Source organism: Manis javanica, chromosome 7, assembly GCF_040802235.1.
Source record: "Manis javanica isolate MJ-LG chromosome 7, MJ_LKY, whole genome shotgun sequence".
NCBI classification, from domain to species: domain Eukaryota; kingdom Metazoa; phylum Chordata; class Mammalia; order Pholidota; family Manidae; genus Manis; species Manis javanica.
Window position 1 is genome coordinate 31,847,585 of NC_133162.1, and position 27,917 is coordinate 31,875,501.

At 38.9% G+C, this 27,917-nt stretch overlaps 1 protein-coding gene across 6 annotated transcripts in view; it reads right to left on the bottom strand.

The window, feature by feature from the left end:
- ENTPD1 (ectonucleoside triphosphate diphosphohydrolase 1) overlaps nt 1-27,917 on the bottom strand; it is a 101,856-nt gene that overhangs the window by 41,119 nt on the left and 32,820 nt on the right. For 5 of the 6 annotated variants that reach the window (XM_017656821.3, XM_017656820.3, XM_017656817.3 and 2 more), the window contains one exon: nt 2,073-2,200. In XM_017656821.3, the coding sequence (XP_017512310.3) occupies nt 2,073-2,138 (66 nt within the window). In that variant the 5' untranslated portion in view covers nt 2,139-2,200. Of the gene's footprint in view, nt 1-2,072; nt 2,203-27,917 lie in introns of those variants that run through there. The other variant, XM_017656819.3, reaches the window with a different exon arrangement.

The window sequence follows — 27,917 nt, forward strand, 5'->3', positions numbered from 1 at the left end:
AGGAAATATTTTTATTCCAACAAACTACTCAAAACAATTTAGTAGCTTTGGAATGATCCCAGTATTAATTTACAACACACAAGAAACAAACTCTTAATTTCACAAGTCTTAAATTCTCACTAATTCTAAGATATTATCAAATATCTAAAGCAGCAATGTCCAATAGAACTTTCTGCAATGATAGAAATGTTCCATGTCTATAGTGTTCAGTTTAGTAGCCACATTAGACTACTGAGCACTTGAAACGCAGGTAGTGCAACTGAGGGATAAACTTTATTTGATTTTAGTTAATTTAGGTTGAAAGAACTGCATGTGGCTAATGACTGTCAAACTGGACCACATACATAGCTTAAAGCCATCACCAAATACAAGTTCCTAAAATATTTTTGCATATATATGTACAATTGTGCTATATGCACATGCGCACATCAGGACTTTTATTAAAATTAGTATAGAACCTCAAAAAATTACTAATTTGCATATATAAAACTATCTTTGTATAGAATAAACTAGTGATACTGCTATAAATTCACTTCACATGCCAGTGTCTGCTCTTCAAATATTCATACCTTTTAGTTAAAGAATGCCAAAGACCTTGTTACGTTTTGCCAGGCCAACACAACAACACAGAATCACAACAGACTTGAAGACGACCACTCGAAGCAGGAAGGTCATCCATGACCGCAAGTATTCACTGGGAACACAGAGCTCAAGTGTGTCATAGATTTGCCTCCTAGGCAGTTCCCCTCTCCAATGATGCAATGATGAACATGTAAAAAGGTCAAATCAAGAAGGCAATCATGTACTTTCAGAGCTGGTAAACAAATAGCAGAACCAAGATGTCATGAGGCTTCAACTGTGAGTGAAGTTTTGCCAAGAGAGGCAAAGTTAAAAGGCAAGAGACCGTTGACAATGAGATAGTATCAGCCTTTTATGCTAACAAAGGGACTGCTGTGCACAGCCCTACGGAGCTGAATTTGTGTGGCAAATAGATGCCAATGTAACATCCAGGGCTCTGCTATACAGCAAGGGATTTTGGTGGATGGCAAAAGTTTCAGAGGCCTGGCATATGCATCCATCTTCCCAGGCTTAGTTTAGTATCTTCAAGTACAAGAAAATACTCTTCTGCACATGTATTTTAGGGCCTCTGTGGTCAAGTTAACTTCTGCGTATATCATTGCTCCATATACCTATGTGCTCATTAGCATATTGATGTATTACAAGCCCTAGTAGATTTATTTACTGTAATTTCAATGAAAATTTAAAATTGTATATTTACAATATAAATTTACATTTACCACATTTTTAAATTAATGGATTAAATAAAATAGCCATATTGGAAGGTACTTGTGAGATACTCATGTCTTTGAAATTTTACTTTGATGAATTTGAAAGGAAGCAGAAATAAATCACAGCAGTTAATGACCCTAATTCTTTTTAATTATATTAACTAGTTTTTCAAATGTGGAAATTTCACAAGAAATCTGTCCACATATGAATTCATTTCAAATCACTATATTTAATACATTTATATGTTCTCTGGGAGTCTTTTTAAGTTGATTTTGCTGCTTTTTTAATATTTTGGAGATGAACAAATCTTATCCACAATCTTTGACTTCCAAGTGCTTTATACAGAGCTAATAAGTTTTATTATTTTGATGATGATAATAATAATAATAGAATAAAAAGAACAAAGAGTGCAGTATTGTAACACATCCACAATGAAACAATGGGTAAGAAGTAGAGATAGTACTAAATCATAGAATATCAGCACAGTATAATACAGATCTGGATGAGGTAAATAAAATATTTGTTTCCATTAGAGTATGATTTAATTAATCTGCTGAACAATCATAAAGACAATTATCTTCCCACCACTAATTGAATCCAGACATTCCCTCTTCCAGAATGAGAATCCATTTCCATTTTACTCCCTTAATCCAATGGATACTGGCTTGCTCTTGGGCTGCCAGAGCCTCAAATCTCCCTGTATGCTCTGATTTACCATAACTTCCCTTTCCCTCCACACCCCCAGACCTCCTCATTAACACAGACACACAGATCTGAGTTACCTTAACATTTTCTGGCAGTGGTTTGTTCTGGGTCAGCCCCACAGCAATCAAAGCAATCACAGCCATGATAGAGGAAAAGCCAAGAATGATGAGTATATTTCTGGAACAAAATGTCTTCAGTTCAGAATCTAAAACCAGAAGCAAAGAGAAAATATCGACAAGAAATCAATGAACATTGATTTTCCTTTCATTTCTGCATGTTCTTGTGCTAGTTGTCTGGAGCATCAAAGACAGATAAAATTACTATTTTTTAATTGAGGTAGAATTGACATAATATTATATTATTTACAGATGTACAGCATAGTGACTTGACATTTGTATACATTGCAAAATGGTCGCCATGGTAAGTCATGCTACCATCTGTCACCTTACAAAGTTAATCCTATATTATAGACTATAATGCCCCATGTTGTACATTTATTTTATAACCTGAAAGTTTGTACTTCTTAATTCCCATCACCCATATCACTCCCCCTAACCTCCTTCACCTCTGGCAACCACCAATCTGTTTTCTGTATCTATTAGTCTGAGTTTTGTTTTGTTTTTAAGTATAAGTGAAATCATGTGGTATATTTCCCTATCTGACTTATTTCACTTAGCATGATACCCTCAAGGTCCATCCATGTTGTCACAAATAGCAAAATACTCTTTTTTAGTATTCCATTGTGTGTGTGTGTATCACATCTTTTTTAATTTTTTTTTAATTGAAGCATAGTTGATATACAATCTCATATTCATTTCAAGTATACAACACAGTGGTTCACCAGTTACCCACATTACTAAATCCTCACCTCAACTAGTGCAGTTACTGTAAACATTGAAAGATGTTACAGAATCATTGGCTATATTCCCCATTCTGTACTACCATACCCGTGACTGTGACAAATTTATATTACGATTGAGAATTTTTGTGCCCCTTTATCTCTCTCCCTACCGACCCATCCTAACCCCTCCTCTATGGTAATCATCAGTCACTTCTCAGTGTCTATTAGTCTAGTGCTATTTTATTCATTTTGTTTTGTTTTGTTTTTAGATACTACAAATATGTAAAATCATATGGCACTTGTCTTTCTCCACCCTGGCTTATTTCACTTAACATACACCCTCTAGGTCCATTTTTTTGCAAATGGCATGATTTCTTTCTTTTTTGTGGCTGAATAATATTCCATTGTTATATGTACCACATCTTCTTTATCCATTCATCTACTGATGGACACTTAGGTTGTTTCCCTATCTTGGTTATTGTAAATAATGCTACAGTGAACACAGGAATGCATATATCTCTTTGAATTGATATTATTTGCTTTCTTCAGATAAATTCCCAAAGTGGAACTGCTGGATCATATGATATTTCTATTTGTAATTTTTTGAGAAACCTCCATACTGTTTTCCATAGTGTCTGCCCAATTTCCATTCTCACTCACAGTGCATGAGGATTCCCTTTTCTTCACATCTTTGCCAACAGTTATTTCCTCTCTTTTTGATAATAGCCATTCTGACAGGTATAAGATGGTATCTCATTATGGTTTTGATTTGAATTTCCTTGATGATTTAATGATTTTGAGCATCTTTTCTTGTACGTGTTGGCTATCTGCACATCTTCTTTGGAAAAATGTCTAGTCAGATCCTCTGCCCATTTTTTAATCAGATTGTTTATGTTTTGTTATTGAATTGTATGAGTTCTTTATATATTTTAGATGTTAACCCCTATTGAATATATTTTGAAAATATCTTCTTCCATTCACTAAGTTTCCTTTTGTTTTGTAGATGGTTTTGTTCATTGTGCAGAAGCTTTTTAGTTTGGTGTAGTCCCATTTGTTTGTTTTTGCGTTTGTTTCCCTGGCCTTTGGAATTAGATCCAAAAAAACATTGCTAAGGTCAATGTGAAGGACCTTAAGCCTATGTTTTCTTCTAGGAGATTTTTGGTTTCAAGTCTTGCATTCAAGTCATTTATCTATTTTGAGGTATATTATGTGAGTAGTGGTACAGTTTCATTCTTTTGCATGTAGCTGTCCAGTTTTCCCAACACTCATTTATTGAAGAGATTGTCTTTTCCCATTTTGTCACAGACTAATTGACCATATAAGTGTGGTTTATTTCTGGGCTCTCTATTCTGTTCCATTGATCTATGTATCTATTTTTATGTTAATACCATATTACTTTGATTACTGTAAGCTTTGTAGTATTGTTTGAAATCAGGGAGCTTTGTTCTTTCTCAAAATTGTTTTGGTTATTCAGGGTCTTTTGTATTTCCATAGATTTTAGGATTATTTGTTATAGTTCTGTGAAAAATGTCATTGGTACTTTGATAGGGAGTGCATCAAATCTGTAGATTGTTTTGGGTAGTACAGACATTTTAACAATATTAGTTCTCCCAAATCATAAGCATGGAATCTCTTTCCATTTATTTGTGTCTTCCTCAATTTCTTCTATCAATGCCTTATATTTTCAAATTACAGATTTTTCAGGGAAATACAAAAGACTACAGAATAAAACACGTACCATATAAAGAATGGAGGAGGAGGAATAAGAAGGGAGAGAAATAATCACCAGACTATGTTTATACTAGCTTAATAAGACAGTTAAGTTAGACAGTTAGATAGTAAAGAAGCTAACCTTTGGTAACCCCAAATCTAAAGCCTGCAATGGCAATAAGTACAGATCTTTCAATAATCACCCTAAATGTAAATGGACTGAATGCATCAATCAAAGACACAGAGTAATAGAATGGATAAAAAAGCAAGACCCATCTATATGCTGCTTACAAGAGACTCACCTCAAACCCAAAGACATACACAGACTAAAAGTGAAGGGATGGAAAAAGATATTTCATGCAAACAATAGGGAGAAAAAAGCAGGTGTTGCAGTACTTGTATCAGACAAAATAGACTTCAAAACAAATAAAGTAACAAGAGATAAAGAAGGATATAACATAATGATAAAGGGGTCAGTCCAACAAGAGGATATAACCATTATAAATACATATGCACCCAATACAGGAGCACCAACATATGTGAAACAAATACTAACAGAATTAAAGGAGGAAATAGAATGCAATGCATTCCTTCTAGGAGACTTCAACACACCACTCACTCCAAAGGACAGATCAAATTACAGATTTTTCACTTTCTTGGTTAAATTTATTCTTAGGTATTTTATTATTTTTGATGAAATTGTCCATGGGATTTTGTTGATTTCTCTTTCTATTAGCTTGTTATTAGTGTATAGAAATGCAACATGTTTTTCTGTATTAATGTATCCTGCAACTCTACTGAATCCATTTATTTGTTCTAACAGTTTTTTTGGTGAAGTCTTTACAGTTTCTTATATACAGTATCATATCATCTACAAATTGTGACACTTTTACTTCTTCCTTTCAATTTGGATGCCTTTTATTTCTCTTTCATGCCTACTTGCTGTGGCTGGGACTTACAATCCTATGTTAAATAGAAGTAGAGATAGTGGGCATCTGTGTCTTTTCCCTGATCTTAGAGGAAAAACTTCCAGCTTAAGTGTGATATTAGCTGTGGGTTTGTCATATGTGACCTTTATTAAGTTGAGATATGTTCCCTCTATACCCTTTGTTGAGAGTTTTTATCATAAATGGATATTGAATTTTGTCAAATGCTCTTTCTGCATCTGTTGAGATGGTCCTATGACTTTTATCTTTCATTTTGTTAATGTGGTGTATCATGTTGATTGATTTGTAGATGTTGAACTATTCTTGCATCCCTGGAATAAATCCTACTTGATCATGGTATATGGTCCTTTTAATGTATTATCGAATTTGGTTTTCTAATATTTTTTGAGGATTTCACATCTATGTTCATGAGTGATATTGGCCTGTAGATTTTTTATGAGGTTTTTGTCTGATTTTGGTATCAGGGTAATCCTGGTCATATAAAATGAGTTTGGAAGCTGTCTGCCTCTTCAGTTTTTTTTGGAAGAGTTTGAGAAGGATGGGTATTAAATCTTTGAATTTTTGGTAGAATTCACCAGTACAGTGGTGTGGTCCACTTTTGATTGTTGGAAGGTTTTTGATCACTGATTCAATCTCCTTACTAGTAATTGATCTATTCAGATTTTCTATTCATGGTTCAGTCTTGGAAGATTGTAAATTTCTAGGAATTTGTCCATTTCTTCTAGGTTGTCCAATTTGTTGTTGTTTGATTGTTCATAGCTGTCTAATGATCCTTTGCATTTCTGTGGTTTCAGTTGTAACTTCTCATCTTTTCATTTCTGATTTTATTTCCTTGAGCTCTTTTTTTTTCTTCGTGAATCTAGCTAAAGTTTGTCAATTTTGTATATTCCTTCAAGAATGAACTTTTAGTTTCACTGATCTTTTCTATTGCCCTTTTAGTCTCTCTCTTTTATTTCCACTTTGATCTTTATTTCCTTCCTTCTACTACATTCAGGCTTTGTTCTCCTTTTTCTAGTTCCTTTAGTGGTAAAGTTAAATTGTTTATTTGAGATTTCTCTTGTTTCTTGAGATAGGTAGGCATGATTGCTGCGAACCTCCTTCTTAGAACTGCTTTTGCTACATCACATAGATTTTGGTATGTCTATTTCTGTTTTCATTTGTCTGTAGGTATTTTTCTTATGTCTCCTTTGATATCTTCTGTGAACTAGTAGTTGTTTAGTAATATGCTGTATAATCCTCTTGTATTTGTAGTTTTTTCAGTTTCCTTCTTGTAATTGGTTTCTAGTTTAATACTACTGTGGTTAGAAAAGATGCTTGATGATTTCAGTTTATTTGAATTTATTGAAACTTGTTTTGTGGCTAATGTGATCTATCCTGGAGAATGTTCCATGTACATTTGAGAAGAATGTGTATTCTGCTGCTTTTGGATGGGAGGTTCTGCATATCTATTAAGTCTGTCTGATCTAATGTGTTGTTTAAGGTTGATGTTTCCTTATTTTCTGTCTGGATGATCTATCCAATGATGTAAGTGGGGTATTAAAATTCCCTACTGTAGTATTGCTGTCAAGTTCTGCCTTTGGTTATGTTATTATGTGCTTTATATATCTTGGAGCATCTTTATTTTGGGTGCATATATATCTGTAAATGTTACATCTTCGCTGATTGACCCCTTTACCATTATGTAACACCATTCTTTGTCTGTTACCACAGTCTTTGTTTCAAAGCTTATTTTGTCTGATATGAGTATAACTAACTACACCAGCTTTCTTTTCATTTCCATTTGCATGGAATATATGTTTCTCTTCACTTTTAATTGTGTGTGTTCTTACCTCTTAAGTTAGTTCCTTGTAGGTAACATATAGCTGTGCCTTATTTTTTCATCCATTCATCTGTTCTGTGTTTTTTTGACTGGAGAATTTAGTCAATTTATATTTAAAGTAAATATTGATTGGTATGTACTTACTGCCATTTTATTAATTGTTTTGACTTTTGTGTAGTTCCTCTCTGCTCCTCTTTCTCTCTTCCCTTGTGGTTTGATGACTTTCTTTAGTGTTATGCTTAAATTTATTTCACATTTTCCTTTGTGTATTTATTAGAAGTTTTTGCTTTGTGGTTACCATGAGGTTCACATACATCATCTTATGTATATAACAGTCTATCTTAAATTGGTAGCAACTGAAATTTGAAGACATTCCAAAACTCTACAATTTACTCCCCCCTTGCCACAGTTTGTTTTTAATATCACTTTTTACATCTTTTTATTTTATATATCCCTTAACTAATTATTGTAGTATAGTTAATTTTACTACTTTTTTCTTGTAATCTTCTTAGTAACTTTCTAAGTGATTTATCCACTACCTTTACTATATATCTACTTTTTCTAGTGAAGTTTTTACTTTCATCTGCTTTATTATTATTATTTAGTGCTATTTCTTTACAGCTGAAAGAAGGCTCTTTAATATTTCTTAGGACAGTTTAGTAGTGATAAATTCTTTCAGTTTTTGCTTGCTTAGAAAACTACTCTCCTTCAAATCTGAATGATAACTTTGCTGGGTAGGGTATTCTTGGTTGGAAATTTTTTTTCCTTTCAGTGCTTTGAATATGTCATGCCACTCCCTCTGATTAGCAGAGTTTGTGCTGATAGCTTTATGGGGTTTCCCTTGTACATAACTATTTGTTTTCTCTCACTACCTTTAAAATTCTCTGTCTTTAATTTTTGACATTTTCATTATAATGTGTCTTGGTGTAGCTTTCTTTGGGTTCATTTTATTTGGAACTCTCTGGGCTTCCTCTTTGGAATCCTGGACCTGGATTGTTACTCCCTTCCCTAGGTTTGGGAAGTTTTCAGACATCATTTCTTTAAATAAGCTTTCTGCCCCTTTTGCTTTCTCTTCTCTTTCTGGGACCCCTACAATGTGAATATTCTGCTTGATATTGTCTCCAAGGTCCCTTAAGTTATCTTCATTTTTATATTTTTATTTATTTATTTTGCTCCCCTTAGTGAGTTGCTGTATCTTCTAGTTTGCTGATCTGTCTTCTACTTAATCCCATCTGCTGTTCAATTCTAGTATATTTTTCAGTTCAGTTATTGTATTCTTCAGCCTTGTGACTTGTTTGGTACTTTGTTTTCTTTGTTGTTCTCACTGTGTTCATCCAGTTTTCTCCTGAATTTGGTGAGCATCTTTGTGACCATTATTTTGAATCCTTTGTTAGGTAGATTACTTATCTCTTTATCATTAAGGTTTTTTTCCTGAGGTTTTTGACTTATTCTTTTGTTTAGAACATATTTGTTTCTTCATTTTGCTTGGTTCTTTTTGTTTCTATATATCAGGTGAAATAGCTTCCTTCTCAGTCTTGAAGGAGTGGCACTGTGTGGGTGATGATCCTTCTCATTCAACCTTGCCTTCATTCTTGGTTGTCTCTCAAACCTTTGTGATTATCTAAACTGCCTGGTTTATTCTTGATACATTCCCACAGTTGAGGATGTGCCAATACCTGTCAGTCATCCAAGAGGAGGAATCTCACTTAACACCTAATTTCAGACTGATTGGAAGCTAGATGCTCAGGCAACAGCTTTAAAGTAAGCAGATATATATAGTCCTTTCTGGCAACAGTTGTTGGTCTCCTGACCAAGAGATCTGATGTATTCTCTAGGTGAAGGTTGCAAACATCAGGGCTCCAGATAAGCGTATAAACTCCTTTCTGGGAACTTTGTCAAGCTGTAGTGTGTGTGCCAAGGGGGTGTGCAAGAATAGTGTCTCCGTGATTACATTCCCTAGAAGCACTCCCTTAGCTTTTAGATGTAGGGAAATCTGAAGCCTGTCCCCCCAGCTGAAGCTCCAGTTTAATTAAATAGGCCTTTCCTCAGGAAGATTGGGGTTGTGCTTTAGTCTGCTATCTGTGCAGTGCCCTGGGGGTAATGGCCTGCCAAGAGTTATATTTCAAGTTGTTACAGTCCTGTAGAGTTCTGGAATGCCAGCCTTCTTGGCCACAAAGACCAGGAGATCAAGAGGTGTCCCCTATGTGGATTGCACATGCCCACTGGCTTTAACAAGGCAGCTGCAAGGTGTACTAGGCAGAGCATGCTGACCAGCTTCAGAAAGGCAGTGGGAAAATATCTTGACTGCACATGCCCATGAACTTTAGCAATGCAGAGAGAGAGTGTGTCTCATACAACTTTAGGGAGAGGGAGAAATGCATAACTGCTCACTCGTAAGCCCTAGCCAGGGAGCAGAGTAATGTTGCACCATCCAAGCTCACAGATTTTAGTCAGAAAGTAGAAGAATTCCTTAACTGTTTGTGCTTGCCCAGCCCAGCAAGGGAGCAAGGGAGTGCTGCAACTGCCATGTCCTCCAGCCTCAGCAAGTATCTCCATCACGTGCTCTCAACCACCCTGGCAAGGCAGTGGGTGGGTCCGCATTCCAGCTCACCTGCCTGTACTAGCAGGCTACGTGGAGAGTGCAAGAATGGCATCCTCCAACATCTCTGTCTCCACGAAGTATCTCAGCTTTTCCCCCCTCCTCCAGCTGATGCCCCCAGATCAGCAAATAAGTCTCCTTCACATGTAATCTAAGTGATTTTTTTACTGTTATGTTATCACTGGGTCTCAGGATGAATGAGACTGCATGTGAGCCCTCCAAGGGGGAAATCTCAGTTTCTTATAACACTTGTCATCCATGAACATCAGCCCCTTGGTTTTTCCAAGTCAGACATCCTGGGGGCTGGTCTTTCCAGGGAAGATCCCAGGGACCAGGGTACCTGACGTCGGGCACCAAACCCCTTGCTCTTCCAGGAGAAGCAACTATCTGGGGAGATGTCTCCCTATTGTGTGTCACCATGCCAGAGATGGGGCTTTTTGCTAGACCCATGTCTCTGCCTCTCCTACCCTCTGGATGTAATCTTTCTATCCTATGTGTGGAAAGCAGTACATCTAGTTTTCATATCTTTTTCAAAGGGATACGATCCATATGTAGCTGTAGGCTTAATGTGGCTACAGGAAGAGGTGAGTTCAGGATCTTCCTGTGCTGCCATCTTGGACCCTCCTCTTGCCTATATTGGGACAGGGGCCAAGACTGAGTTAGTGGTTGTGGTTAACAAGAATGCACAGAATTGGGTCAGTGATCAAATATGGAATGAAGAGAGGGAAAATCGGAAAATCCCAAATTAACAGTTTGTTTAATAGGTCAGGTAGGTCTATCAAGGTACAAGTAACAACAAAAAAGAAAGGATAGCCGCCTTCATTAAAAAGAATCTATCACAAAATGATTAAATCATTAAAACATATTCAGAACAGATCATCAAACATCAAAGTCTCACTACTCTATGACATTTTCTGGCTTGACACACCCTTTGCATTTCAAACACAAATATATATATATTAATAATAGGTAATAGTATAGAGGCTGTGGAATTTTGAATATTTCATTGTTCACATCTTATCTATTCCGTTTTAAGTCTTCCCCCTGTTGTGCGACATAGAAAAAGCTCTGAGAGGAGAATTATATAAAAGGCAAAAGTTACCTTGATTAGAATAAACAGAGCATAGAGCTGAGGTAAATAGAAAATGGAATGGTTGCTCCATTCCCTCCATTCTGATGACTCACTGTCTTCTCTTAACTTCCCAAAATAGGCCCCAAATTTTTCCTTAGGTTTTGGGGAAGAAGGGTAGGATAAAATAATAAGCATTGCAGAAATGAGATGGGTTCTCCAGAATAGATTGTATTCTTCTAAGGACAGGCATGGGATTAAAACAGCTGGAAGAGGAGCCCATGTCTCCCCTTTCCTTCCCTTCTTAGTCAGCAGCTGCATGCTGAAATGGTGGTTCCTCCTCAAGCTCTAAAGCAGAAGCTTGGACTTAATCCAAAGGACTGTGACTGTATGGATCTCCTGTCTACATCAACCTCTAGAATCTTGAACCAGTCTTTACTCATCAGACCAAACAGTACAAAAATTAGGAGAAAAACTTTTAGCAACTCCGTTATCTACTGCTTCCAAATAAAAGAACATATGAAATATATAGCATTTACCCCCTTCTCCCTTCCCAAAAGAACTTCAGTTTTGTTCAGAGACTTGCTACACCTCCAAGCACCCATTTTGCCAACTGTTGTGGCAAAAATGTCCTGTTTGATGCGAGGGCTCTAAACTCTGAACAAGAGGTCCCTAAGTACTACCTACCTTGGTTCCTAAAGTTGTGATATGGGAAAGGGATACAACCCCCAGCTCAAGGATGGGCCTGATTGTTCTGCATAATCTCATTCCCCCATCAGTGATTGGTTCAGTAAAGGCTAGTACCCCAAATGGCACATGAGACCCTGCTTAACTACCTATTTAGTTCCTTTATTTTTGTAAATATGACAATTCTGTGATCTCATTGCTTTCCACATCTATTTGGGCACTAATCTTAGTATCCAATGAAAAAAACTGACAAGGTCGCTGATCTTTGGAGTTCACAATCTAATTGCAGACATAGATAAACGAATGAGGAAAGAAGTACATAAATAAGTGGCCTTCAAGTCTAAGAAGAAATTAAAACCAAAGGATGTCATGCAGTGACTTGCAGTAGAGTTGGGGTGAGTGTCAGGAAAGTTTCTGTGAGAAAGTGAGATTTGAGCTAAGACCTGGATGATGAGAAAACGCCAGCTTTCATAAGGAGTGAGAACATTCCAGGAAGAGGGCATGGCCACTGCAAAAGCCCCAGGGTAGAAAAGAGCTGTCTGTGACTGTTTCATCCTTTTCCTCATGAGATTATTTACTATTATCCCTGAAGAGTTGGAAATATACTTTTCCACATTTGCTCAGCTTTTGCAATGATAACCGTATTATTAGAATATATTCATTCAAGCCTTTCATCATATTCTTCGAAAGCTTAGGAATTTTTCATAAACAATTTTCAAAAACTTTATTACCAAAAAAATAATGGCAGTTTGTTTTTCATGTAACTGGCTAGATTACCCAGAGAAGAGTAATTAAAATACTCTTTATCTGTGGACTGTAACAGGTAGTTTTCAAAAGCCAGACTTTTCTTAGGAAGTGGTAGTAAATGTGGGGGCCCAGTTGGACTTATCCAGGATGTGCTCATAAAAAGGGAACCACTTAGGTTACTGGTCCCCTTCTCAGGCCCTCAGAGTTCTTTCAGATGCCGTGACAGCTAGAGTTAAGTTCTGTTACGGAAAATTCACAATGACTGTCTTCCCCCAGAAAGACCTCCTTGGCCTTGTGGATGACAGAAATGTGGTTTCTATCACACAATGTGAAATTGCATTTCAAAAAACAATTTCTAGAAACATTTTTACCAAAAATATCTAATGGCAAAGTGTTGTTTGTTTTCCTTTGAATTGTCTCACTACACTGGAAAATTCAGGACTACCACTCCCCTCCCATTTTTTTTCCTTTCATGTGACAGGTGAGAAGGCTTTTCTATTTGAGGTGAGAGATCCAGGTAGAAACTTCAGCTCTCCACTTGAAAGAGAAAATTGAAGGAAATCCAAGCTTTGAGAAAATACAGACTGATTTCAAGCCAATTAGCTGTCTCAGAGGAAAAAAAAAACCAAAAAACTGATTTTTATTCTTACCAAAACAGCTATCATGACATCCACAGTTAACATCCTATTAAAGATCAAAATTATTTGGTTTTGCCCTTGATCAAAATTCTGCTGAACAGAGAAATCCTAGCATCTCTATTTCATGATACCAAAGATGTAGTGTTTTAAATCTTTTATTCCATTAATAAAAATATCTGGGGTTGGCAGATAGAGGGGGTTTCAGGCAAAAATAACAAAAGTTTTGCTCTGCAGATCCAGTGTGACTTACTGGATTTAAATTGTTTCCAATTTCTGATGAGTCACATCTGAACTAAGCTCCAGCTTTGTCATATAGAGAAGAAAACAGCAAACATGGGCAAGCACTGATGTGTAAAACCAGTGGAGTGCTACAGTCCCTCCTGTGTTTTCACAGCCCAGCAATGGAACAATCACTGAAGGTCAGGCAACAGGTCATAATCTGGCCTTGCTATTCCCCAACTCCCAGAGCCAAAGTCTCTGCACCATCTCTGCCACCTTCCTTTCTCTCCATCAGGGAGGAGTTCTTAGTGACACACATTTAGCTTATTCTCACGCTCCAGCTTTAAGATCCTTTCTCAGTTGCCTCATCCCAGGCACCTTAGTCCAACCCTGCTGTATAGCAATATCCACCTCCCTATTCCAGTCACTTCTACCTCTTCTACAGCAACCCCTTCTAATTCCTTTCCCTGTCAGAATCCATCCTTCATGTGGCTGTAGAAATCTTCCATAACTGACGTTCCCAGGGCTCTTCCTGATCAAGAATCTAAGACAGCTTGCTAGTGCTTGCCAGATGAAAGCCACACTGTTTACCTGGACCTCTCAGCCCTCCCCAACTCACTATTCCAATAACCAGATGTTTGTGTTCAAGATCATAATGTCTAATGTTATGATCACAAGAATTTAAGTTCCCTGAGTCTAGGGACTTTCTTCTGGCTGTTCACTGCTGCATTCTTGGTTGAATGAATAAATGAATTTTGGATTCTGACTTTATCTCAGAAATCTCTGAAATTTCTTTCATTCCCCTTTCTCTACCAAGTCCTTTTTCCTTGTCTCATTTAAAATCAAGCTCAGTAGGAAGCTATGTCTCCTCCATATGCTTGGAAGCTCAAATTGTTCCATTAGTCCTCTCTTCATATGCTGTGTCTAGATGCTTAATGGATTGACCCATTTCTGTTTGGGAGTCCTAACGTAGTTGGGGAGGGAAGGTACCTCATTCATTCTTTCAGTTGATCATTCAGCAATGATTTATTGAATGAATTTTGCTATGCACAAGATTTGTCATAGGCTCTGAGCTAACCAATGAACAAAACAGATAAACATCCCCATCCTCCTGGTGCTTATATTCTACCTTGGATGAAAAGACAATAGACAAGATAAGTAAAATTTGTAGTATGCTACATAAATGCTACCTTAGGAGGATGAAAAAGCAAGAAAGGTGAAGAGGAAGGATAGGGTGATTCTTGCCTCTCTGAGATGGTGGTATTGAGAAAGACTCAGGGGAATAGGGAGAAAGCATGCATACCTCCTGGGTAAGAGCATTTAAGGCAACCTAAACTGTATGTGCAAAGGCCCTGAGGTGGGACGGTGCCTGGCCAGGAGGCCAGTGTGTATGGAGGAGTTAAGAGGAGGAAAACAGTAAGAGATGCTCGTAGGGTAACCAGGTGCCTTGCTTGTAGGGTCTTAGGGTTCCAATGGGAGCTTTGTCTTACTCTAAGTGGTCTGATTTATTTCTAGTCATTTGTATAATTTACACTCAGCACCATAAGGGTAAACAAGGAACTATCAGGGACCTTTAAAGTCCCTAGAGTGGAAGGGTGTGGCCTTTTATGTAGCACACCCCTTCCTCTTATGATGAAGTGCTTAGTCTACCCGCATTGAGATCAGGTCATAGGACACCCACACAGCCAAGTGTGGACAAAGCCTGGGTCTGTTGGAGCTGAACTTGTGCCAGGGTTGGGAAGACACATCCAGAAGGAGTAAACATCATCACATTGGAGATCTCTATGGCTTCTAGTGTTTCTGGTGGCCCAGGACTACAGTCGTTGCTGAGAGACAATCACCATGAGGAGTTGCCAAGCCAACGGAGTTGCCAAGCCAACGGTCACGAGGATCCATCAGCAGAAAGCCACACTCAGACTTCCGAGGGATGGCTCAAGCTGGAGCAGAGTCCAGACAAGCTCACCTTATTCTGTCTCTCTAAGCCTCCATTTCCTCATGTGCAAATTGAGGGTCATATTAGTACCTACTTCATAGGGTTACTAGGTAAGATTCAATGAGCTAACAATACATAACAGCCTACACTTAATGAGCCTTCACTGTATTCCAGATTCTTAGCACATTAAAAGCAGCAACTAACTTAACTCTCACTACAGTCCTGTGAGGTAGATGTATTATTATTGGATCAGTTTCCTAGAGCTGGTATAACAAATTATCACAAACTTGTTGACTTAAAACAACAGAAATTTGTTCTCTCACAATTCTGAAGGCGAGAAGTCCAGAATCAGGATGTCAACAGGACCAAAGGCTCTGGAGAAGATTCCTTTCTTGCCCCTTTCAGCTTGTGATGATGGCTCCTGGTATTTCTTGGCTTATGGCTGCATCACTCCAGTCTGTTTTTGTCTACCTGTGGTCTTTTCCTGTGTGTGTGTGTGTGTGTGTGTGTGTGTGTGTGTGTGTGTGTGTTTCCTCTCCTTTGTCTTATCAGGACACCAGTCACTGGTATTAGGGCCTGCCATAAATCCAGAATGATCTCATCTCAAGATCCTTAATAACATCTGCGAAGATCCTATTTCTAAATAAAGTCACAATTACAGGTACTATTATCATCATTATTGTCACTTTACAGATGAGGAAACTGAGTCACAGAGAGGTTTACGTAAGTTTCCCACAGTTACATTGATGTAAATATTGGGACCAGGAATTAAACACAGGTATACTTGGTCCAAGGCCAGGCTTTTAGTCATCACCCTACCCTATACCATATGACTGAGGCTCAGTGCAGTGCTTAGAGTTTGGTACTAGTGCTGTGTGTGGGAGCAAATCTCATTAACCAGAAGTGAAAAGTGACTGATTTTGAGGATTTGGCTTGAGAGATTGTCTGGACTGTTGTCACTGATGACACCAGACAATGTTGTATCTTTTAAATATAGCCTTTGGCCCCTGATAGTCAGAAGCTTGCAGTTAAGAGGCAGAGCTTGACATTGTGATTCTAAAGATTAAGGGACTTACTCAGTCATACATGTTGCAAATGGCAGAGCAGGGATTTGATCCAAGTTTTACAACTCCAGCCCACTGCCTCAACCACTGCCCTGCATTAGGGATGTGTAGAAATTACTCGGGTTCATTCCTTCTCAGCCGACCCAGTATAAAGAGGTTGCCCAGAGTTCTGTTCACACTCCCCATGTTTTCCCAATTAATAAGTCCTGAGTCAAGTTTAAGAATGAAGCAGTTTAATTTTGGGCGGGTAGGGGGGTTTCCTGCCTGTATTTTTAAGTCAAGGCAGTCACTACAATGTCAATAAATACAAATGTTAAAAATGAACTTAAAGGCCTCGATGTTGACCAGTTAGTGAAAGGGTAAGAGACAAAGGAGAGGGAGGAAAAACAAGGGGACCCAGGGTTAGAAGACACAGGCAAGAAGGCAGAGGCAGAGAGAAAGAGGTGATAGGAGCGCTGGGGGTGGGAATAAGAAAGAGAGGTAGAGAGATGGGCAATTAAGTAGCTCGTGTCCTGTTCCACTGACCTCTTGACCCACAGACCTCAGGAAGTTAATTTGCTTTTATTTATGACCTTTTATTTCTGAAACTCTTTGGAATGTTTACTAGCTGGTTGTTCTCAATTTACAACACTTTAGTTAGGAAAGGAGTACATTTATCTTAACAGAGTAATCTGGCTGATCCTGATGGACCCCTCAAAGGCTCACCTGTGGGTGAGAAGAGTCGATCTAGTGACACACAGGCAGTGGAAATGGGGGCTGGGTGCAGAACAAGTTCTTCCTGCAAATCGGATTCTGCCAACCCCACACTCCCACCTCACAGTTTTTGCTGTGGGCTGTGCTCTTCTCAGATTAGCAGCAACTAACTGACTTTGCACTTGATGTGCCTGACTAAAAATGTTAATGACTGCAAGATTCAATGCCAACAGGAGCTCTGTGTGTGGGAAATAAGGAAGCAAAGGCATCCCCTTCCCTCATTCTCCTCACTACCTCCCTCCATACCTTCTCCCTATTCCCACGCCTCTACCGAATTCTTTTGCCCATAGATTTCATGGGGCACAGTAAGTCTTTGTGATCATTGTAGAATCCCATATTCAAATATAGTCTTGGCAAGAAGGAGGGTTGTTTCCAGCAAAGTGATATCACGGTGACTGCAGACAGGAATTCCCTGTGTCCCAGCCAAGAAGCCTAACAGTCTGATGTATTGCTGGTCACTGCAATAAGCACATTGCTTCCACTGAAGGCATCCTCTTCCACATCTGAAATTGAAGAACTGTGCCCTGGGAACTCTTCCCTTTGTCAACAAGTCTTGGTTATCTGTAGCCAGTGAGAAGTACAGTGAGAAGTATCTGTACAGTAAGAAAATCTGTACTGGCCATATATCACTAGTGTGGTGGTAATAGCAGGGGTGGGGTGCACTGACTCACCCAGCTCACCTGGTCTTATAGTTCCCTGTATTCTGTACCTTGCAGTCATAAATTCTTTCATCCTACCTCTTCATCTTTGCACCCCAGAGGTACAAAAGTCAGAAGCAACATAAAACTATTTCTGCAGCAAAATATGTCATAAGCAAAGTAAAAATTAAAAACTAGAAAAAATGATTAACACTGAAAATACTTGGTTTCCTTAATATATAGTCATTAAAAATCAAGAATATGATCAACCTACCTAATAGAAAAATGAGCAAAGAATGTGAATAGGCATTTCAAAGAAAAATGTATATTCTCAACATATTAAATATACTCTAATTAGCCTTAACGAAATGTAAATGAAAAAATAACAAGATCTCTTTAATCACTTAATCAAAATAGCAGTTTTTTTAAGTTTGATAAATTTATTATATTACTACATACTTATTAGAATGGCCAAAATTTAAAAAAAATACTGACAATACCAAATGTCGACAGGGATGCAGAGCAATGGAATGCCCACACATTGCTGCTGGGGGGGGGGGAAACAGCACAGCCACTGTGGAAGGAGTTTAGCAGTTTCTTATGAAGTTAAGAATACTTAGCAAATTACTAGACAATCCCACTCTTAGGTATTTACGCAAGAAGAGTGACGACATATGCCTGCACAAAAACCTATACACAAGTATTTCTAACAACTTCATTACCAAAAACTCAAAATAATCCAAATGCCCATCAACTAGTGAATGTACCCAAATGTGATACAACCATACAATGGAATTCTACTCAGCATCAAAAATGGAATTAACTACTGATAAATGCAACAATGTGGATAAATCTCAAAAGTTTTATGTTAAGTGAAAGAAGCCAGACTCAAAAGGTTAGGTATTATATAATTTCATTTACATGATAATATGGAAAAGGCAAAACTAAGGACAGAAATCATCAGATCAGTGGGCAGAGGGTCAGGATAGAAGACTGACTACAAAGGGCCACCAGGGAACTTTTTGAGATAATACTCTATATCTTGATTGTGGTTGTAGTTAGATGATGATATGCATTTGTTCAAATTCATAGAACTGTATACCAAAGAAGGGTGAATTTATTGAAAATTCAATAAATTATGTATATTGACTAAGATGTGAAGAAACAGGCACTGCTTACATGTTGGTGGGAGCAAAAAATCCTGAACTCTCTTTGGTGGGGGACAATTTTGCAGTAACTATCAAAGAATAAATTATATATATCCTTTGACCCAAGATTTTTACTTCAAGGAATTTAACCTGCTAATAATACATACAAATGTAAAGAAACATGCATGTGTAGGGATGTTCAGTGCATCATTTGTAATAGCAACACTAAAAATAGCAAGACTAAAGGTCCATTAATTGGGGTCTGAATATGTAAATTCTGGTCTAGCTATAACATAATACAATGCAGGCATGAAAAAGATTTTGATCAAACTGTTATACAAACTGTCTTCAAATGTTGATACAAACTGTCTTCAAAACATTTTACATGTGAAAAGCAAGATGTGGAACAATGTTTACACTATGTTCCCACTAGGTAAGGGCATACATATCTCTGGAGGGATACAGATTCACCAGGAAGACTCACAGGACTCAGCATATAATCACAGCTAAGATTTATTACAGTGAAAGGTTATGAAGCAAAATCAGCAAAGGGAAAAGAAGGATGGAACTAAGTCTAGGAGACACAAGACACAAGCCTCCAAGGAGACTTTCTTGGTCTTCCCAGTGGAGACCACTGGACACAATGAGCTGTGACAGCTCACCAGAGACCCAGTGGTCAGGGCTCTCACTGCAGGTTGCACAGGTACATTCTATCCAGCACATACCAATATCCCAGACTCCCAGAAGGAAAGCAGGTGTCCAGCACAAACAGTCCAGGCACAGCAAGCCATCCCATTAGTTCTCAGAATGATGAGAACCTTCCTGAAATTCAAGCTTCCAGACACCAGCCAAGGGACAACCCAGCAAGCAGATTCCCCAGAGGACAGCAGTCCCAGGCCTGCATGTTAATTCTCTCCTGCACAAAGTGATTCTCAAAACATTTTATTATGTGACTTCCCTTCCTCCCTCTGTCTTTCCCCTCCCTTCTTTCTCCTCCTTCCTTTCCCCCTCTGTCTCTTCCTTCCTTAATTATCTGAGCAATTTAAAATTGTTAATAGAAATTCCTAAAAACCCAAAGACTTTGGGTTGAAGGGAAAAATTCACGGAGGGTTTCCAGTTTGGACTAGAGTGGCAGAGATGCTGGGAGCCCTGAAGATGGGCACTGGGTAAAGAGGAAGCTGTGCATTGGTGGTTTGATGTTGACCTTACTGATTCTCTGGCCACTCTGCCATCCTGCTGCCCACTCACCAACCTGATTAGTCCAGGTAACCATCTCTGGGGGCCTACTCATTCATTCGTTCTCAGATCAACATCATCTCTTTTCTATTCTCCAGTGCAGAATCACCAGGTCTCATTTGGCCAGGCTTTGGGGAGATTCAAAGCTTTATTTTGAAAGAGATTTAGTACCTCCTCTTAGGCACCTCTGCCTTTCTTTATCAGTACATGAGGGAACAGCTCTCTGGTTAAAATATGGTCAAGTTTCTAAATGCCCATGGTAATTTTGTCACAGATCATCTGATATCTAAGCAGCTGGCTCTCTTCAACCATCCATACAACCATCTTCACTTTAGATACTTATGTTAAGAGCTCAATTTTAAATTGATTAGTATCTAGTTCCTGTCTGGGATGTGACCAATAGAACTGATATTTCAGAGGGACAATCTAAGAGTCACCTAGATTTTTTAAAGGCATATTTTCTGTGCTCATTTAATGAATGAGGTAGAAGACAGGAAGGGTTAGAGAAAGGTCCCTGGAACTTGGAAAAAGAAATGTTCTCCTAGAGCAAAACCAGTAATACCAACACATAAGAGATGACAGTAAGCTCCCACCAAAGACAACCCACACCTTTAAAAAATTGTGATTTGAGTATTTCCTCAAAGACAGAACATGACTAAAAAAGTGGTGTCCTCCTTAATTTTGTGCCCTGAATGAAGAAAGAATGTGTGAACATGGTGAGGCGGGATCATCTGCATGGAGTGAAAAGGCAACCTACAGAATTGGTCAGTGAGCTCCATCTCTAGCACAGTTTGAGGGGAGAACTTGGCCCATGGACTCAAGTATGCCATTTCCCTGAGAGTTCTTTCTCCATTGCAATGAAAAATGACCCCTTTAAGGTAAACTAACTCCCCCACTATGATTGCATGTTCATCAAGCTATCTTGCCATGATTTTTCTACAGGATCAAAAAAATGAGCCAATCATTTTTAACAGTAAGTGAGTAGTATGCCTTATATACCTATCATTTGCATGTTTGGTTTCACAACGTTCTCATTCTTTTTATTCCATGAGATGAAATAGATTGTCTTTTCCTATAAGATACAGGCTGCCTATAAAATATAGATGCAGTGCAGAAACTACAGGAACCATTTGTCCAGCACAATCTGTGCACTTCCTGCACACACTTAGGTGGTCTGCTTTCTTATTTGCTCAGATTCACAGAGGTAGGAGGGGTGTAGCGAGACAGTGAAGCCGACTTGGGAGGGAGGGGGCAAAGTAGAACAGAGTGATTGCATATGCTTTCTCCTTTTTGGAATTATAATAGTGTTCTGAGTGGAGGGTAAGGGTCTCCACCTCAGCAAAAGTTCAGGATACCACATAAAAGGAACATATATTATGGTCCTTGGAAATGAAGGCTAAAATAGTTGGAATTCTTTACAGGAAGTCCTTCAAACCCAAAGACCCTGGGGAACACATGAAAGGAAACATATTGAGGAAAATTTTACTCCACTTTCTGGGAAAGTCTTTTGCCTAGAACTGACCTTTGAGAATGACACATTGGTAGACCCATCTTTAGGGAAGGGATAGTGAAGTTAGATAACAAAGTCACTATTGGGCCCAGCCTCTGCCTCTCCCCTCGGGACTGGGTGGGGAAAGGCCACTTCCTCTCTTCTTAGAGCTTTATACGTGCTGGTCTGTTCATTCCACTTCTCTCGCCTTCAGCCTCTCCCTCCAGTATTCCCAGTGAGCTGATTCTTGCCACACTAGTTATTATGATTTGATTTCCTCCACCTTGTTTTTTTTCTCCCTCCCTCTCTCCTTGTACTCCTAAACTCTACTTCCCTACAACGCACTCCTTGATCCACCACACCTGGCTTCTGCCCCATCATTCCACTAAAGCTACTCACACAAATATCCAGTGGGTTTTTACATTTCCTGTAGAATTTGACACTGTTAACGTCTTACTACACAGACTATTTTGTAGGCTCCCACGATACCAAGCTCTTCTTGTAGTCCCCTACTCCTCTGACCCCTACTTTGCTGACTCCTCTTTCTCACCGTATCTTTCCATAGGGATGTTACAAAATGCTCCATCTTGGAAACTTCGCTCATCTCACCTCACAGGCATAGACCCAACTAAGTGGTGATGACCTCCTGGTCAGCATCTCCAGGCCGGGACTTTCTGTGCAGCTACAAATTTTTAATTCTTGCCGCCTATTGGACATAACTGCTTTGATGTTCTACAGTTAAATCACCTGGCCTAAACTTAACTTTCTTCCCCACTCTAATTTTTCTGCGTAATCTGCTCTATTAAGGTCACCCCTATGCCCCCAGCCTCCTTAGACTCCCTCTCCTTCCTCTAATCAAACTCCAAATTTTACTGATTCTGTCCACTAAGAATCTGTCAAATCCTTTCATCTATCTCTATTTCTTGCCTGGATTCTTACAACAGCTTCTGTAGAGGCCTCCCCACATCTAGGCTCTTCCCCTTTCCAATTCATCCCAAAATGCAAACCTGATTATATGACCCCGCCAGTGTAAATTTCTTCAACAAATCCCATGTATCTCAAAATAAAAGGTAAGCTCTTTAACAATTTTAAGACCATGTCCCCACACAATCTAGGTGTAGTTCAAATTGTTAGTCTAACCTGGCCCTTCCTTTTCATATCCTCATGCCTTGTACAATGTTCCTGCTTCTTTCTTCTGCATGAAACATTCTTCTTCCCTCTCTTCTTTATCTACCTAACTCCACATGATAAGGAAGTCTCAGTTTAGGATAATATGTTTATGTGTCACTCCTTCCAAGTAGTCTTCCTGAAGGTCGCTTGCCTGTCCTGTCATGATGGGTTAAATGCTCCCCTCCGCATCTGTCTCACAGCACTCCTCCCGCAATGCCATGATGGCCTTTCATCTGTGTCAGTCTCCTACATGAGGCTGAGCACCTTAAGAACAGAGTGTACCTTTTAGATCTCCAGAAGCCAGAAGGAGTCTGGCCTGTTAGTATTCCATATGTCAGTTGAATAAATGAATGGATAAGATTTATTTGAATTTTTAGTATACAGTGTTTTCCACCAAGAAAAGGGAACATTTATTTGATTATTCCAAATATGTTTTAACTTCTTAACTCCATGGTTCTGACCATTTTCAGTGAGCTGCCAATGAACCTCAACTTCAGTTTGCATGTATTGTAGGAAGCAAGAGAACAAATGTTTGGGCAGTAAATTACAAATCTGGATCCCAGAGATTAGTCATAAATTCCATGGAATATTTTCTCACTGAATTACAAAGAATAATAGACTCAAATGATATGTTTATAATAGAAGGAACTACACATTTAGCTAGTCCTTTCTAAGCTAGCATGTTAACTCTACATTGACTCGGAGAATGTGACGTTCTGATTAAAGAGAGGCAGTATGATTAGATAATAATGAATCTCCTTTTTTATAACTATATAATGATCCTGTAGGATGTAGGATGGAATCTCAACCCTGCCTCTTATTAGCTGTATGACTTGGACAAGTTACTTAACCTTTCTAAATCTTCATTTTTCTAGACTAAAATTTTAAAAACATCCCTCACTTAATCTGAGAAGTTTATGTGAAAATGTAGTAAGCTCTGTATGAAAAGAGTGATTAGAGTGATCCCAACTACCCCATGACCTCAGTTACTACTGTCTATATGTGGAAAAAAAATTTATATTGTGAAGACATATATATTCATATTCTTGGCCTTTCAGCTGCCTCCTTGATGGCAGCTTAGATGACTCACAAGTACCTCAAACCTATTCTGTCCAAACAGAATTCATACTTTTCCCTTTCCCCTCCTGCCTTCCTCCTCCAGCCTTCCACAGCTCAGTGAGCATCTCTGTTGCCCATCCAGTTGTGATGCCAAGAATGATGGCATCATCCCCCATGCCCTCCTCACCCTCACCCTTCACACCCAAGCATCCTACTCATTCAGCAAATGTTGCCCACCCCTTATGTGTCAAGTCCTGGGATTCTACCTCCCAGAGATTCTGATGCCTACCATCCATCTCCATCACGCTGCCACCTTCTTAGTCACCACATTCCACAGTAGGTTCCTAATGGGTGTCCCCCCATCCACTCTTGCCTCTTGATAATTTGTTTTCCACGCTGCAGCCAGAGTGATCTTTTCTATATGATCATATCACCCACTAGTTAGTTAAAACACTTGATACCTCCCCACTACTTTAGAATAAAGACCCAAATCCTACACATTACCCATGCATGTTCTGCCCCTTCCAGGTTTCCAGCCTCACCCTTTGCCTCCTCTGAGCCCTCATTTCACTGTTCTTCCCCTGCCAGAGAGCCTAGCACATTTGTTTTTAACTCTGAATCCCACTAGATCTCACAGCACTCTAAATTTTTTCTTCATATCACTTAAAGCTACTGTAATTAACTATCTACATGCTTAAGTCTTCCACCACACTAGTTATTCTAAATTCTGGCTGCACATTAGTTAGATTCACTAGAGAACTTTGTGAAAACACCAGCTCCTCAGTCCCACCCCAGACTAAATCAAAATTGCTAGAGGTGGGGCCTGGGCATTGCTCTTTTTAATAACTCCCTAGTGCATCTAACATGCAACCAAGTCTGGGAACCACTGGTTTGGATGGCAAGGACCATGTCTGCTTAGCCATAGCTTTATCCCTGGTGCCACTCACACAGTAGTGTCTATACACAGTAGACACTCAATAAACAGTAGCTCTGGCTATTGTTTTATGGTGTACTATTAAGACCATAACCTTTTTCACATTTTTGGCATCTGTAATTCTTTACCACATAACTCCTAGAAAATAAAACTGTAGCAGCCAAATCATCTTTTCAAAATTCAACGGGTTTCTATTTTCCTGTCAACATTATTTCAATTAGGACTGACCAGAACCTGCTAGACATGTTTTCACAATAACCCACATCTCCAAGGTGAAACCAAATACTTAAAAAAATTCAATTCATATCATACAGTTCCTTTTTTATGTAGGTATGTATTGGTAAAGTTATTTGAATAGTGACCTTCTACTTTTGTATGACATGAGTTAATTGGATTGACCACCACTCTGTGATTGTTTCTATTTAACTTTACCCCTCTTTGTTGGTAGTTTTTTCCTCCTGCCACATGACCTACTTTACTAAGCAAATGTCAACTCCACTCTCCACCCTGGCTCAGTGGTTAGGGCTAGAGTTTCTTCAGCTTACAGTTTTCATGTTCAACCCCGTGTCAGAGGGCAGGCTCTGGACACCTCCTTTAGAGAACCTTCTAAAGACATGCTTTCTGTAATCCAGTTCTCAACCATAAACCTCCTCAGAATCACCTGGGAAGCTTGATAAAACAAAAACTGCTGGACCTTATCCTCAGAGTTTCTGATTCTGTGCATCTGGGGTAAAGCCAGAGACTCTGCATTTCTATCAGGTTGCTAGGTAATGTAATGCTGAAGCTGCTGGTCCAGGCACCACACTTTGAAAACAACTGCTTTAATCCCTAATACACTGTAACTATCCTTTAGTTAATGGCTGATTTTTTTTTTAATTGAGAAAAGCAGTTGTGAGGCCTTTTAGGGGTGCAATTGGTGAAGGCTGTTTAATTTATTCTTTATAGTTAAAAGTCAACCAGGGGCCTTTCTCCTGTGATTTCAGAAGGATTTTCTTCTTTTTATAAACATCTCAGCATATCCCACCCATACTCTTTCTAAGAAAGAGATTGTGAAGGTATGTGGGGGCAGCACTCCTCCAGTCTGTTCTCAATAGGCAATCCTCAGCCACCCTTTAGCCTACTTTTTAAAGGCAGCTCTTGTTCACTATCCCTGAAGCCAGCCAGCTCTGTAACATCACCTTCATAACTGTTTAACACAATGGTGGGAGTGGGAGTGAAATAGCAGTAAGGGAATTGTAGAAGGCTCTTCAAAGAAACAAGCTTAAAATAACTTTAGGAGGTTTCAGCAGGATTTGGGAGGGAAAGTGGGGTAAAGGATTCTGCACCCCAAAGGAAGTGAGCTGAACACTAGCCTCCTGGCAAGACACGGGGCAGGCAGGCAAGGCACTATTCCTGGAAGAAAACAGCTGTGTTATGCATTTTAACCTTTGCAGTTGCTCACTGTGCCAATGTGATGCATCCAGGTGTGTACACAGGCAGTGACTATGATAACAAAAGGTTTTCTGTGCTCTCCTCATTTAGGGGCCTGTGGGGCACTCAGGGTAACTGCCCAGGACCATCCTCTTCAGACCCTTATCTTCTTCTGTCACACTTCCTTCCCCTCATACCATTCCCACGCAGCCTCATTCCCTCCTTCTTCCCAATTATACAGCACCTTCTTCTCTAAGTTGCATTCTGTACTGGTTACCTTGGCACTTTTAGTCTTTCTTAAACAATTGTTTCTTCCCTGAGTTCAGTTTTGTGTCTGACTTCTCTGTCGTCTTCAGGCTTTTCACCATTCTGACTTTTTAAATATTGTATAAATGTGCTTTATCTTCTTCAGATCAAAGAAATCTCAAAGTTGAAAGGATCCTTAGAGATCATGCACTCTCCAATTCCCAGTCCTGACTGCCCAGGAGAATCACCTGGACTTTTTCCAGTCCTACCCAGAGCAACTACCTGAGAATCTCTAGGATCAGGGCCCAGGCATTGGTCAGTTTAAAGCCCTTCAGGTAGTTCTAATGTACAGCCAAAGTTTTGAACTTCTTCCAAGCAGCAAATCTGCTTCTACAGAAATCTTGAAAGATGGGTGTTTATCCTCTGCAGTAAACTGCCCGCTAAAGGGGACAGAAGTGAATGTTCATGTAGTCCAGGCCATTGCCAGACATCTGTAATTGTTAGGACATTCTTATCTCAACCCAAGTTTTTTTCATTCTACTTCCACCCGTTGATCCCAGCTCTAAGGTATGAAGCAACACAGAGTATGTTTACTACTTCATTAGAAGACTTTCTTTTCAAATCTTGAAAGATACCCAGTATGTACATTCCATCCTCAAGTTTCCTATTCCTGAGGCTAAAAAACTCCAGTTCCATTAACCATTCTTTACATATGATTGCCAGATCTCACAACACCCTAATAACCCTCCACTAGATGGAGTAATGTCTCTTAATGTCCCTCTCAAAGTACACTGCTCTGAACTGAGGATAATACTGCAGACATAATGGAGATACTATATCCTTGACCAGGAAACAACTTTAATTGGTGCTGCCTGGTATCACTAGTTAGTTTAGATACTCATATGGAGACCTGTGGTCCAGTAAAACCTACAGATTTTTTTCACATGAACTACCTCCAAGTCAGGTTTCTCACCCTTGCATCTATCATTTAAATGTCAACTTTATGATTCCAGCCCATCTTTCCAGCTTGACAACACTTTATTCTTTTATGTAATACATTGCACTCATTAAAAGCTATGTATTGTTGGCAGATTTGCTAAGCATGCATTCTATGTTTTCATCCAAATCCTTGATAAAATATGCCATATAAGCCTGGGACAAAGATCGAACCTTGTGGTATATTCCCCTATAACCTTCTTCAAGGTGGATTTCAAACCATTTCTCAACACGATTTAGCCATGAATGCTGCTAATATAAGTCCTCTTAGTTTGTTCTTATCCAGCCAATATGTCTCCAGCTCGTTTTTAAGCATATCATGAAAGAGTTTGTTACACATCTTTCTCATACTGTAATACTTACAAGTAAAATTATATGTCTGAGATTTGCTTTAAAATAGTCCATTACCAATAACAAAAAGACTTGGTGGAGGAGAGAGTAACAGAGGAAACACAAATATGAGAATATTAATAATTGCTGAAGTTCAGTAATGGGTATGTAGAGACTTATTATACCATTCTCTTTTTGTTTGAAATTTTCTATAACTAAAAAGCTTTGTGAATCTCTTGC